This window comes from Balaenoptera physalus, assembly GCF_965194825.1.
Source record: "Balaenoptera physalus genome assembly, chromosome: 20".
Classification (NCBI taxonomy): domain Eukaryota; kingdom Metazoa; phylum Chordata; class Mammalia; order Artiodactyla; family Balaenopteridae; genus Balaenoptera; species Balaenoptera physalus.
The window spans coordinates 43,964,008-43,979,389 of record NC_138901.1 but is presented as its reverse complement, the minus strand read 5'-3'; the positions used below and the strand labels follow the sequence as shown (position 1 = coordinate 43,979,389).

At 36.4% G+C, this 15,382-nt stretch overlaps 1 protein-coding gene across 4 annotated transcripts in view; it reads left to right on the top strand.

Annotated features, from left to right (window-relative positions):
* Positions 1-15,382, top strand: part of AP2B1 (adaptor related protein complex 2 subunit beta 1) — a 118,107-nt gene that overhangs the window by 29,926 nt on the left and 72,799 nt on the right. For all 4 annotated transcript variants that reach the window (XM_082439964.1, XM_082439966.1, XM_082439963.1 and 1 more), the window contains exons 6-10: positions 3,726-3,916; positions 5,936-6,157; positions 6,679-6,799; positions 6,932-7,027; positions 13,967-14,082. In XM_082439964.1, the coding sequence (XP_082296090.1) occupies positions 3,726-3,916; positions 5,936-6,157; positions 6,679-6,799; positions 6,932-7,027; positions 13,967-14,082 (746 nt within the window). The remainder of the gene's footprint in view (positions 1-3,725; positions 3,917-5,935; positions 6,158-6,678; positions 6,800-6,931; positions 7,028-13,966; positions 14,083-15,382) is intronic.

The window sequence follows — 15,382 nt, the reverse complement described above, 5'->3', positions numbered from 1 at the left end:
GCTAAGCAAGTCACTGAATTTCTCTAATCCTATTTATAAATTCATTTTTAAAGCCTATTTCCTTATCTGTAATAGGTGGATTTTGATAGCAATTACCTTAGAGTTGCTGGGAAGGTAAATGGCATAGTAAGTGTTCAGTAAGTTTTAGCTATTATTGTCTTTTATCTCTTTGTCCAATTCTATTAGGTATAGTATAAAGTAAGTCAAAACACAAATTGCTTATGTTAAAAAAAAATTCAGCAGACTCCAAGGGTCCACAGTGAACTGTCAAATTGAAGGGAAGTCTGTAGTTAGGGCAGAGAAAAATTTGTCTAGTATTGAGTGTGATTTTATACACACACATGCATGTGTGCACATACTTTTGTATGTATGTATATGTTTGTGTTTAATATCTGTATCTGTAAAGTATACATATTATATTAGGTCTACAGGAGGTGGGGGTGGGATGGGGAGGAGGAATGTTTCATTGCAGTCTCCCAAGGAACAGAATTTACCATAATTGGGAGGCAAGATGAATTTTTAAAAAAATTTTTGATGCTATGGGATATGTTCCTTTGTAGCCTAGATGCCAGCTTTTTGTAAATCAACCAGTGTGCTGAGAAAACTCACTTAAACCCTATTTATAAATCCATTTTTAAAGCAAAACTTCCTTTAGAAACCCCTTTCTTTCTTGGGAACTCCAGTTTTTCTGAGATTATAATTAAAAGGCAATTGTTCTCTTCATGGCAGTGTTTCCTAAAAGAACTGCCAGTTTTCTAGGGGGGAAAATGTTATGCGTGTTAGTCTTAGTTCAGATTCAAAGTGATGGTACAAGAGAAAGAGACATAACCTTTGTTTTAATACACTAGTAAACCAGGGCAGTTACTGTAAGAGTCAGATTTTTTCTTTTGATAATGAATTATTGTTTGGAGAAGGCTCTCTGGGAAGAGGAAGTAAATCATGTTTCAATACATTATTTTTTAAGTTTATTTTTAAAAAGAGATAATATATGTACTACATTCTATACAAAATTCCAAAGAAACACAGAGACAGGTGAGTTGTCCTGTATACCCCAGCTACCCAGCTGCTGTCTTGAAGTCATTCTTTGCCTGCTTGAGATTCGATGCTCATTTTAAGTTTCCATTAGAGTGAGAGAAGCATGGCTTACTGACCAGGAGAACTCTAAGCAGCTCTTTATGGGCCCTCCTCAGTATATTTCTGAAAACCTAGCAGTATGAATGTGAAGATTAGGAGATGAAAGTGGAAAGGCAGAATAGAAGGAATTTTAGAGGAATAGCAGTAGAGTTTTGTTATTGGGGGTGCATCTCCTCTGGTCAGTCATTGGCTCAGTGACCATTTGGCAGTGATCTTTTTTCCCCATGCAGACTTTTCTAAACATAATCACATAATCTGATCTCTCTGGATCTTTTAATTAGATTTACTTTTCCCTGTTTCTTTTCTTGTTTTAATGTGATAATAAGTGAAAATTGCCTGTTTTACCACCAGAACATATACTTCATTAGCTGCATTATATACTTGGTTTAATTTCCAGTTACCTGTGATGTTAGCAGAAGAATTCTAATTGTTCATTCTGTTCAACATTTCCTGGTAACAGACCTTATATTTAATTTTTTTTTTAGCATTAAAAAAACTTGACTGGCAGAAATGGTAAGTTGTGACAGGACATTTGTTTTGGACGAACTGGTAACCAAGACTGGGCATGTGTTGGCAGCAAGAGAGGAAAACAGGCATTTGTTCTTCCAGTGTGACATTTTGATCCTTTATCCTGTAATCCAGTGTATTAAGCGTATTATACAGGGGAAACACAGTATCTTTTCCCTGCATTTAAAGCACTGAGATGATGGAGATTATTGTTTCACTCTTCATGCTTTTTAATTTTTACTAAAGGCCATGCTTGATGGTGTGGTTGGCAAACAAAAATTAAGTCAGGAAAGAACCTCATGCATGCTACCATGTGATAGGTGGACTAGATAATCCTTCTCGATTGGTCTTAATAACAATAAAATATTATATCCATAATCATACTTACCAAGTGAACCTTTGATTTTTTTTCATCTTGGAATTTTTTGTCCTGATCACTAAATTATAACTGAAGGTGATTCCATTTGTGGCATCATTATCTTAGTTAATGGATACTGTCATAAATGTATTATTTGATTTAAAAAATCATATTCTCTAGAATTTATCTTCTAGGTAAAATCATATACTGGGATAATCTGCAGAGTACCCAAGTGATGTGGATATTAAAATCAATAGCTAAACTGTAACCATTATGTTTCTTCTCTTGCTAGCAATAGGATAATCATACAACTCTTAGTTTCTCAAGCTTTTTAGTAAGAACTAAAAATGAGTTGACATTTTTGAGAATCTTTTCAATATACGTAATTAATGAAGCTGCTACCTATTGCATCTCATTTATGCTTACAGAATATTTATATATAGCCTTCCTGTGCTAATATTTAGCGACAGCTGAGAGCCTCACTGCAAAATGTGGTTTTAAATTCATTTGTACAGAGCTATAGTTTTTTGTCTGTTTTGTTTATTTTTGGGTGTTTTTATAATCTTAAAATTACTTTAAACATTCATTGGTTGTAGATTTCTTAGTTAAATTAGACATAATCTGTAATTTTGATAAAGTGTCCACTTTTTTTTCTTGCAGCTAGTACGGATTTCTGGGTCTGTAAGTCAGGATACAAGTATACTTTCTTATATTTGGTAGCAATTTTTCATTTATCATACTGCCTGAGTTAAGGATACATTTGAGGTACCATATTTCATCGATTCTAAGATGCATTATTATTTCCTGTATTACGTAGAAAGAAAAATACCTCCTATTAAACTGACATGCCGTTGATTATTAAATATATCCGAACTTCAGAGATGTTAATATGAAAAACTGTACAACTTAGTCTTGATGAATTATGGTAATATTACCACCTTAACTTTGTATAAGGCTTTGTAGAAAGCACTTATACCTAAGTCATCTGATTTTATCCTCAAACTAAAGCTAATCTGTGAGGTGGATTAAATTATCCCATTTTCAGATGAGGAAATTGAATTTCACGGAGATTATGTGCTTTCCCAACATCATGTTACAGTGAACTATGGTTTCAAGGTCACATTTTCTTACTCTGAGACTTAAGGTGTGATTGACACCTGAAGTATCACCTCCCCACCCCCCAGTACATGCACACCCATACACCTATAAAATTGTTTGGCCTAGATTTTTCTTTCCATTGCCTAATGTACATGTTTCATATTTAAACTTCACAGTTTTGTGTTTTTTGTTTTGTTTTGGCTGCGAGGCATGTGGGATCTTAGTTCCCCAACCAGGGATTGAACCCATGCCCCCCTGCAGTGGAAGCACGGGTCTTAACCACTGGACTGCCAGGGAAGTCCCTAACCTTCACTTCTTTTACAGCTGTTCATGTGTCTTAATTCTACTGATAGTTTTGACTACTATTAAAATTATTAATGTTTTAATAGTAAATCATGAGGGACTCTCTGCTAATATGTGAATTGTTTTAATTCTGTGTTGCCTGACCATGAGGAAGCTATATATGCCATCATTGGTGGTTTATTATACGTTTTGAAAGCAGTATATCTCTTTCTAGCTGACTGGGTAAAATGTTCAGGAACGGTTATGAATTGAGATCTATGAAGTGATCCAGAGAAATAGTTGTACTGTTCTTGACAAATCAAGGTCATATCTGCTTCTTTCCCAGGTGGTGGCTAATGCTGTAGCAGCATTATCTGAAATCAGTGAATCTCACCCAAACAGCAACTTACTCGATCTGAATCCACAGAACATTAATAAGCTACTGACAGCCCTGAATGAGTGCACCGAATGGGGCCAGATTTTCATCCTGGACTGCCTGTCTAATTACAACCCTAAAGATGACCGGGAGGCTCAGAGGTCAGTCTGTTTTTCTGGATAGTATCTAGGAGTCTTGCCTGGTTCAATAAGTTCTAGTAAGTCTGTATTAGAATAAGGGTCTGTTACGTTGAGAAAATCAGTGGCTTACGGGATAGATATTGCTATCCCGTGGTATTTTCTCAGTGTATTTAGGAACATTTTAGGTGGTAGAGTAAACCATGCAAAAATAGCTCTTCCTAAGAGGAGATGTGTATTTTTCATTTCTTTTTTGAACAGTATAGTTACAACCCTCTGAAAAAACTCCCCCTCATCATGGTCTCACGTCTCCCATACAGCAATTCCTAGCCATTTGGCAAACAAAGGTTTTTTGAGTGTCTCTCACTGTAGTAACAAAATTTTCGTTCTTTTAGATACATAGTAAGTGGCTTGATACTAGTTATTGAGCTGGCTTATAATTAGTACTAGAGAAACTGTGTTGGAGCCAGCAAAATGTATGATGTCTTCCGTTAGATATAGGAATCACATCAGTCTGAATTTGGAGAAGATTTTGGAAGGCACACCTGGATTGTTCTGCTCAGCTCTCTACCACTTTAGTGTTGCAGATTTTCTTTGACTATCAGATACTGACTACTAAATTTCATATACACATACATACATTTTAGTTTACAGAATTGGAGGTATCATCAGTTTTTATTGAACATTTTGTGTATATAGGCACTGTACTAGGCAAAATAATTCTGAAGAATTGTTGGCTCTTCATTTTAATTATGGTAGATAGGAACCTTCCTTGCCCGGCTAAAGCTCGAGCTACTATAATGTAAGTGCTCTTCACTTGTCTGGGAAATTGTTCCCTCTGGATTTAACCAAAGCTCACCCTGATAGTTTCTTTCCATCACTGAAAGTACAAATATCTTCTGGAAAGAACTTTACATACAATTTTATTTTCTCTTGGTCATTGACATCTCACACTTACTCATTCACTCAGCAAATATTTATTGAGCCCATGCTGTATGCCAGGCATTGTTCTAGGCTCTGAGGATATAGCAGTGGACAAACAAAAATCATAGCTCTTATGGAACGCTTATTCTGAGGGATAGGGCAGAAGTATATATAATATGTGTACGTAATACAGCATATAATAGGTCAGATGATGATAAGTGCTAACAAGAAAGATAAAGTAAGGAAGAGATCTAACAAATACTTGGTGGTCAGGAAAGGTCTCCCTGAGAAGGTAGCGTTTGTATAAAGACCTAAAGGAGGTCAGGGAGTCAGCCAAGTAGATACAGGAGGAAGGGAGAAAAACACAGCTTACTTACCTTGTGTCCTTAACTGAGTCAGCTAGCCACTCACATTGCCTAAGAGCTATAAAAATTAGGTTAATTTCTGAAGAACCCTCAACAGATAACTAAATATTCTATATTTTATGAGACATTTAAGTGTAGGTGGCAGGGACTAGGAGAAGGGGATGAGGTTGAGAGAGTATTGCAGTGGTATTGTGTTGTTAAAAACAAACAAACAAACACCCTTTCCGAGATTCCCTTATTATCCTGAATGCAAGAGGTTGGGTGGTTTTCCCTGTCAGCCCATCTCCTTCTGCATCTTACAGTGAAACTTCAGCCACAGTTGGTTGATATCTCTCACTGTGAAATAACTCTCAGAATGCTTAATTTGACTTCCTATAGGCTGAGGAGAAATGGGCTGTGAGGCAGGGAGCCCTTACATAATATGGGGAGACAGAGAGGACTATAAAATAGGAAGGTAAATGGTGTGAGCTTCAGGTGTTTTGGGTATTGGCTAGTTTCCTTCCAGTTTGAACATCCCTTATTGCTGGTTTCCTAAAGTCTTCTGATATCCTTGCTCTGCCTGTAGTTTGCTGGGAATGAGGCGTCTGCAGTATTGGATCCCAAATTTACCTATGTATGGAGTTTTGACTTTTCTAACTGATTTTCTAATTTCTTTATACTTGGGCCATGGGAACCTCTGACAGCATTACCTTATAGATTGGATTGAGCAAAGAAATTATAATTTAAGGTACTAATTTTCATTTTCTGTCCTCAGTATCTGTGAACGGGTAACTCCTCGGCTATCTCATGCCAACTCAGCAGTGGTGCTTTCAGCAGTAAAAGTCCTAATGAAATTTCTAGAGTTGTTACCCAAGGACTCTGACTACTACAATATGCTGCTGAAGAAGTTGGCCCCTCCTCTTGTCACTTTGCTGTCTGGGGAGCCAGAGGTGCAGTACGTCGCCCTGAGGAACATCAACCTAATCGTCCAGAAAAGGTTGGGAAAAAATGAATTGGTGATTAAAGTGTTTGTAATTTTGAATTAAACTTAATAACATCAGTATTAAAGAGGACTGTGTTAAAACTCTGTTTAATGAAAGTGAAAATACTGTATGTTAGAGCAACTTGCCCAGGGTCAGGAGGCTAACAGTTGATTTTAGAGTGTTCCTACAATGAATGCCTGGTGTTGCTCTACAAATTAGTTTCTTTTCTGAAGGAACTCTTAGTTGTATGATAGCTAGTGTCTGCTTAATATGGTTCAGGCTGTAATTTAGATCAAGTTGTTGTTCTTCCAGTGGTTCTTCTTGGCAATATATACTTTGCCCCTTAAAAAGGATAAAAATAGTCTGCCAGATGGATCTGGTTAGAGGGGTGTAGAGGAAGTTTGTGAGTTTTTTTCCCTGGAGTGGAGTGTGTGAATGGAGAGCAGAGAAGCACAGGTTAGGTATTAATGCAGACTCAGAAGGATATATCAATATATGCCTCACCTTCCTTATCTTGTGTTTCTGTGTACCACAGGCCTGAAATCTTGAAGCAAGAGATCAAAGTTTTCTTTGTGAAGTACAATGATCCCATCTATGTGAAACTAGAGAAATTGGACATCATGATTCGTTTGGCATCCCAAGCCAACATTGCTCAGGTCAGACTTAAAGTAGATTCAAGTTAAGATCTAATAACGTAAATCTTAAGATCTGGCCTTCAGAAAAACCTAGGCCATGAAATTGCTGTTGGAGAATCCTTAATGATTGTTCGCTTCATGGATTTTTAACAGGTTCTGGCAGAACTGAAGGAGTATGCCACAGAGGTGGATGTCGACTTTGTGCGCAAAGCTGTGCGGGCCATTGGACGGTGTGCCATCAAGGTGGAGGCAAGTGTCCCATGGTAGTTGTGATCACGTTATGGGACTCTGGGTATTCTCTTCACCTCTTTCCTTAAAATACATTTTTAAATTTATCAAAATAATAAAGCACATTGTTAAAATATTAAAGAATTTTTAATGAAAAGCAGCTGTCCCTGGTCCCTCTCTTTCCCGAGGGAATCATGTTTAACTCTGCTCCTAGTTTTAGTTGTTTTGATTACTTCCATATCTCTAATATCCTTATGCTACTATTTATTGATTTACCAATTGTAGACATTGTCTATTAACTTTCCGCTATGAGATAAGCAACTTAGTTCATATACTCCATCACTCCTACTTCTACCCTTCTGATCCCCTGTATAGTTATATCATGAGATTTTTGTTCCTATATTATCTTTGTAAATTGAGATAATATACCTTTATTTCTTGTTCTATCAACTAGAGTCTTGCAAAGCTTACTGTGCGTATTATGCCTGTAAATATGTAGAGCCTACACAGTCAAATGATTGTGTTTTCTTTCTTATACAGGCTTTTGTTTTTTCTGGAGTTCATAATGGCCTTTTTTTTTTTTTTTAAATTTCATTGTGCCTTCACTGCACTCCTGTCTTCTTCCAGCTTTTCAAGCATAATATCAAATTTATAAAACTTTTCTTTTGTTCTAGACCCTTCTCTCTTCCAGTCCTCTGTCCTTCCAGTCCTTACTCCAGTCTGGGTGGTTGCTTTCTTGTCTTCTGCACAGCCGTCTTTCCATACAGCCTCCCTTCATTGCTGTTTCTTGTTATGGGTACTTTTTCATAGCATTCCTTTTTTTGTGGTTGCAATAGTTTCTTAAATCTCTTGGGATGTGAATTACAGCTTTTGGTTTTGTTTCTGCAGTTTGAATTTAATTATCTGGAGTATTTTATGGTGATGGTTGCACATCTATATGTGATTTTTTAATTGAAGTGTATACCATACTTACAGTAAATTGCTGCCTATTTATATTAAGAATGAGATGACAGAAAAGTTTTCAGGACTTCTGTGCACATAGGCAGGGCTGTCGACTAGCAGGTTTCTGCTTTAGGGCAGGGAGTTGATCTTTACTTGGCAGTTCTCTTGAAGAGCTTCTCTGTGGTCTTAGAGGGCAGATTGGTTCTAGCTTGGTTGCAGCCTTCCAGTAGGTATTAAGGGCTACAACTTACAATGCACTGCTTCATCAGTCACCAAACCTCTGTTGTTTTTCCTCATTCAGAAATTTGTTGCAATTAATGATGGCTTCTGTTCACAACAGTATTGTGGATTCAGAGCTCCATATTTGTTCTTACTACTTGACTATGTGCAATTCTGCTTTTTTTTTCCTTTTGACATTTTATTTATTTATTTATTTATTTATTGGTTGCGTTGGGTCTTCATTGCTGCACGTGGGCTTTCTCTAGTTGCGGCGAGTGGGGGCTACTCTTCGTTGTGGTGCACGGGGGCTTCTCATTTCGGTGGCTTCTCTTGTTGCAGAGCACGGGCTCTAGGTGTGCGGGCCTCACTAGTTGCAGAATGCGGGCTCAGTAGTTGTGGCTTGTGGGCTCTAGAGCACAGGCTCAGTAGTTGTGGTGCACAGGCTTAGTTGCTTCGCCGTATGTGGAATCTTCCTGGACCAGGGCTCCAACCTGTGTCCCCTGCATTGGCAAGCGGATTCTTAACCACTGCACCACCAGGGAAGTCCCTGCAATTCTACTTTGAGTCAGATTGGCCCATATGATTTCACAAGGATAGTTACTAAAATAATTTGTACAGTATGACCAGTGCTTCACAGGAACAGAAGGAAACAGATGCTGTGTCAGAGAAGTGTCTCTGAAAGCCAAATTCCTTATTGGCCTTCCTTATTTTTATTTACTGAATGCTGCTTCATGTAGTTACCACTGATAAATCATTTAGTAGACTAGTTGTTATAGCAAGAAGTTAATTAATCCTGGTTTCTACTTCTGGTTCTGCGAGCTCAGTTGCTTCAGATACTTAATATATACTTCTGTTGCTCCATTTGAGAAATGGGAAAATCTGTTTATTGGATCTTGATGTGTTACATCTTTTTTTTACTACCACACTTCTTAACTTACCACCACTACTTAACTTTTTTCTTTTTCTTTTCTCATTGTGGAATAGCCACCTACTTATGGTATTAATGCAGACAATTTTCAGAGCTATTTTGGTAGCAGAAGAGTCATTTTGTGCTTTTCACTGCCAGAATGTCATTGTCTTACTAACCTCTCTGACAGTGCTCTTGCAAAGAGTCTCATCCCAAAGTTAAAGAGGTTTTTCTATCCCTGGAATTACTAGAAAGTGTTCTCAAAGCATCTAGATTCCTAGCAGCTGTTAGTACCGTCTATTGTGACTAAATGGAAAAGTTATCCATCATCTTCTGGAAGAGATGAACTTCTGGTGGCTCTCACTTCTTCCTTTGATTCAGGGTGCCCTGGTGGGAATATGAGAGTGTGTGGGGAATGAACTTCCTGTGGAAGCTTAAGATCAACCTTCAAGAATCCTGCCTTTTAGCTAGTGTTCTCTTATCTCCAGTTACCTGGATTTGCCTAAGAACTTTTCTTAGAACTGGTTAAATCATGAAAGTTATTCATTGGAAAGAGTTGGCTAGTCCAGACACAGTTCAATTGGGGCAGGAGAGGCAGTGATTGCCTGTTTTTAACTAACCTATCCGTGGGACAAGGGCAAGAACCAGCGAGGGAATTGTAATAGCCTTTCTCTGTACCTTCCAGACTGAGCTGCTGCTTTTCTCTCAGGGCATCTGACCCTTTTTTAATGTGTAGTTGGTTTCAAAGATATGACAGATGAGAAAAAAAGAATTTTAGTTTAGTGCTTAGCTGAGATAACAGGGCCTATTGTAAAATTTGGGTGTTAAGAGTTGGAGTTGTTTTTTGGCATGACTGTAAGTACAGGTGTTTCCTTGTTGCTTTAAGTATCCTGAGGTGAAAAAAATGTATAATTTTATCATATTAAGTTGGTTAGGTTAAAGATTAAGCATAAGCCATTGAGTCAATAAATAACACTGAAAAAGCAATTTCATAGTACTGTTTTTTCAGTAACTTTTGCCTATTCATTTTTTTTTTTAAACAAGCTTTCTGATGACATTTTATTTAATTAATTAATTAATTAAGTAATTAATTTTTGGCTGTGTTGGGTCTTCGTTTTTTTCTGTGCGAGGGCTTTCTCTAGCCGTGGCAAGCGGGGGCCACTCTTCATCGCAGTGCGCGGGCCTCTCACCATCGCGGCCTCTTCTGTTGCGGAGCACAGGCTCCAGTCACGCAGGCTCAGTAGTTGTGGCTCACGGGCCTAGTTGCTCCGCGGCATGTGGGATCTTCCCAGACCAGGGCTCGAACCTGTGTCCCCTGCATTGGCAGGCAGACTCTCAACCACTGCGCCACCAGGGAAGCCCTGCCTATTCATTTTTGTTTGGTTGGTTTTTTTAATAGATTTTACTGTCCACCCCACCTCTAGCTTTATTGAGGTATGAGTGACAGATTTAAAGCTGTATATATTACAGTGTATACCTGTTTCTTTAAGGAGGAAATAAACCCCTGCCCTCCTTTTCTTACAAATAAAATGATTTTATTTGTTTGCGAGATTTATTTATATGTTTGGTTTTGTTTGAGAGAGATTAAGTCACTAAGTTAAGGTATTCCTCACTTCCCAGTCTTCTGTTCTTTGGTGTTTACCATTTCTCATTTTTGTAGCTCAAGATAAGGTACTGACTTATGTCTTATACAAACAAAAAGCATATGTATTTACCACATAAAATCATAAAATAAGACAAGTTAAAGGTAGAACACTCTGCTTTCTCCTACCCCTGTTCTACCCTCCCAGAGATGATGTGGACATGATTTTAAGTCTTTGTTTACATAGTCCTCCATAAACAGGTGTGTTTTTTACAAAAACGAGATCATTCTACAAATGCTATTTACTTATGTTTTGTATTCTGCTTTTTTTGCTTATTATACATGGACATTTTCCCATGTTACTGATCATATTTTACATCATTTTTAGTGGTTTGTAGACATAACTGTGTGTGATTGCTTCATAATTATTTAGCCTTTCTCTTCCTGTATGGACCTTAAAGTTGTTTCTGCTCTTTTTCCAAATAATGGTTATAAGGAGGATCCTTGTAGCTAAATCTTTGATCTCTAGTTGAGGTGACATATTTTTCATTACGCTTAGCCATTTGGAATTGCTTTTTCATGGCGTGTGTATCTTTTTTCAATGTGTTATCTTTTCCACATTGATTTTTTAAAGTCTTTTATAATTAATTAAAGGTATTAATTCATTTAATACCCCTTCATTTCATTAATAGTTATTTTCCCAATTATTTTCCTTTTGATTTCATTTGACTTCTTGATTCATAGAAGTTCGCATTTCCTTATGTAGTGAGTTCTATCCATTTTCTCTCAATGGTATCTTTTTTTTAAAAATAATAAATTTATTTATTTATTTATTTTGGGCTGCATTGGGTCTTCGTTGCTGTGTGTGGACTTTCTCTAGTTGCGGAGAGTGGGGGCTACTCTTTGTCGCGGTGCGCGGGCTTCTCATTGCGGTGGCTTCTCTTGTTGCGGAGCATAGGCTCTAGGTGCTCGGGCTTCAGTAGTTGTGGCATGCAGGCTCAGTAGTTTTGGCTCGCGGGCTCTAGAGCACAGGCTCAGTAGTTGTGGTCACGGGCTTAGTTGCTCTGTGGCATGTGGGATCTTCCTGGACCAGGGCTCGAACCCGTGTCCCCTGTATTGGCAGGCGGATTCTTAACCAGTGCGCCACCAGGGAAGTCCCTCTCCCAATGATCTCTTTAGTGGCACACCTAGAAAACTGTGCTTCACTTCAAAGTTATATAAAATTCACTTTTATTTTCTACTTTAATGGCAATGGTTTGGTTAAACATAAGAGTGTGGGGATCAAACACCAGAACAATTCATCCTTTCCTTACTGTTATGAAATGTTGCCTTTATCATATACTAAATTTTATATGTCTGTATGCCTTTTTCTGTTTCTGGACTTACTTTGTATATACAATGATTGGATATTTACTTTTGTTCCTCTGCCATACTGCTTTAATGGTGTTTTTAAAATTTAATCAAAAGCAACATAGGTGAGATGACAATTTGCTTGAAAATTACTATCCTAGACTTAAATGTTTTCGAATATTGATGCATCATGGGAGATGGCCTTTTGTTTATCTTTATTATAATAATGAAACTAAGGGTTCAGTAAATGTTAGCTTTCTATCAAGCCCTATGCTGAGTACTTTATTTGTACTATCTAATTTGATAATTTAACCCTTACATGCTTTATAATTTATCATAACTTTTATATTTAAAATTTCCCAACTGTTTTGCTGTTGTAATAACAGCACAGGAAATACTAGTTGAAAATGAATAAAATAGAATTCAAAAATGGGAAAACTACAATAATAAAAGAGAACAGAATCATCATATATATGACCTCATATAAATAACCTCAAGATGCAATTTTGTTTTCATTATATTGCTTGGTTTAAATTATAGTACCTTTAAAAGATTTTATTACAGAAATTTTTAGGTATACACTAAAGTAAAATTGATTAATGAGCTCTCATGTACCCACCATCCATCTTGAACAAATATCAACACATTGCTGTTCCCATTTGATCTTCTCCCTCTCCCTCCCCCTTCAAGGGAGTGGGTTACTGTTATATTTTAATGCAGATCTCAGATATGATCTTATTAGAGTAGTCCAATGTGTATATCTAATAGATAAGGTCCTCTAAAAAAAAAATTGTCATTATATCGTTACCATACTCAACAAACAGTAACTCTTAATCTCATTGAATACCTAGTCCATGTTCAGTTTTCCCTAATTGTGTCTAAATGTCTTCTTACAGTTGCCTTGTTCAAATCAAAATCTAAACAAGAACTAGCTATACATTACACTTGGTTAATATGTCTCTTAAGTCTTTACTTATTTATTTGGGTGCCATTTATTGAAAGGACTAGATCATTAGGCTTGTAGAATTTTCCAGAGTCTAGATTTGGCTGATAGTATTTTAGTGATGTTGTTTATCTCATTCCTTCATCCCCTTTAGACAATTAAATCTAGAGGCTTGGTAATATTCATGTTCAGTGTTTTTGGCAAGAATACCTCTTAGATGCTGCTGTGTATTTCCTATTGCTTCTTATCAGGAGGCATATAATGGAATGACCCATCATAATACATTGTAATATATGATAAATCAGTCCTTGGTTTTCAGGATCTCTCTTCTGGAACCCTTCTTTTAAAAACTATGACTTACTGTTTCAATACATTAGTTTTGTCACTTGTATTCTTCCGTATTCCCTTCATTAATAAAAGACTAATAGATTAAATTCTATTTTATAGATGAACCATAGGCTGTGGAAAATTGCAGTTTATCTAAGGCCATAGACTTTCAGTTATATAGCCCAGAAGATGGCAGATTTTTCTTAGAGTTTTGTGAGTCACAGATAACTTTGAAAATATAATGAAAACTGTAAACCTTCTCCCAGGAACATATGCTTGTGTGCACAAATGAAATTTGGCAGTTTCATTTCAAGAGGTTTAAAGATGCCTTCTGTCTGTGCTCATTCATGAACTGCAGATAAAGACCTCCTACCTTGGCTTATTCTTTCATTCTTATTCTTTCCTCTTACCTTGACTTATGCTTTCTTCTCATTTCTGTCATCCTGGCTATCCAAGATGATTTTTTTCACTTGAACTGTTTCTTATAATGAGTAAAATTTGGAGTATATCTAGAACTTCTGTATATCTCCATCAGATAACCCAGCCTCTAGTATAGGGTGGTCAAATTAAGTGCCTCATCTTTTAGTCTAGTTTAGTTGATACACCTGAATGTTCCAAAAAAATATTTTTTATGTTGAGGTTGTGTTATTGGATAGATCATCTGACTTCTCATTATGTTCCTCTTTGCAGCAGTCTGCAGAGCGCTGTGTAAGCACATTGCTTGATCTCATACAAACCAAAGTAAATTATGTGGTCCAAGAGGCGATTGTGGTCATCAGGGATATCTTCCGCAAATACCCCAACAAGTATGTCCAAATACTTCTGCCCTTCTTCCTCAGATCATTTAGGAAATGTTTAAGTAAGGCACTTTGAGGTTGGCTAGGTAAGAATTAGTCTTTGTAAAGTAACTGGTCATAATTGAATACTTTATTAAAAATCAGAAACATATAAGTTGGTTAGCACAAGGATTAAAATCTGATTTTTCACCCTGCTTTATCACTTTTAGAAGAATTGAAGCTCTGTCTGAATATGCATTGTCAATTGGCATATATTAAAGTTAGCCAGATTCTTTGGTGACGAAGTTACTATTAAATAAGGATACCCATATATTCCAGGTTGTCTGGGCATAATCCATTTTACACCTCTTACCAGGCATAATTAATAATTGTGTCCCTTTTCACTCTCAGAAACGTCTCAGTTTGAACAATAAATTATATGGTCACCTTATTGTAAAAGCCAGGGAGGTGACAGCTTCACTATTCACTTAGTATGTTACCTAGTACTTGTAGAAAATTATAGAACATAATTACTATATGTTTTTATAGAACATAATTACTATATGTTACTATATAGCAACAATAAATTGTCAGAGTTTCAGGCCTTTTCTGAAGTATTGTAGCTGCTTCCATTAAGATATACAAAATCTACATTTTCACTCCACAAAAATTTTCACATTGAAGCCTCTTAGTTATGAAACAAAAATACTTTTTCAGATTTGCTTTTGAAGGCAAACAATTAAGGAATCTGAAAGAGTGAAATAAGAGCAGATCTTATAAGCATCCTAAATCTCATTTTACCATATAATCATAGAGATGAACTGTACTAAGGCTTATGATTATCGTTAAAGATAATGTGAAATGAAGTGACTTGCAGTTAGTTAGCTTAGTGGTAGACTCAGAATTAGAAGAAATATTTTAATAAGGTAGTGGTTTATTAAGCATTATATATATTATATATATTTATTTGTTTATTTATTTATTTATTTTTAATTTTAGAAATGGTATTTTTGGAAAAAGGATCATATAATTTTACCACTCTCCCAGGAAAGAGGAGGGTTGGGTTTCTAAACTTCTTGATTAAGTGTGGAGGTGTATATCTTAATATGCTTGGTAAAGAAATGTGTCCATTTCTGGTTTGTATTACTGAGGGATTATGATAGTTTAATTTTCAGAAAACATTATCGAGAACCTGGTTTAATCAGTGGAAATAGGGCAAACAATTAAGTGTATTATTCAGTTGTCCATATCTCATTTATTATCCAATTTCATTCTGATGTTTAAAACTACATTAGCCAAGGAGATGGATTTAACATGGTAAAGAATGAGA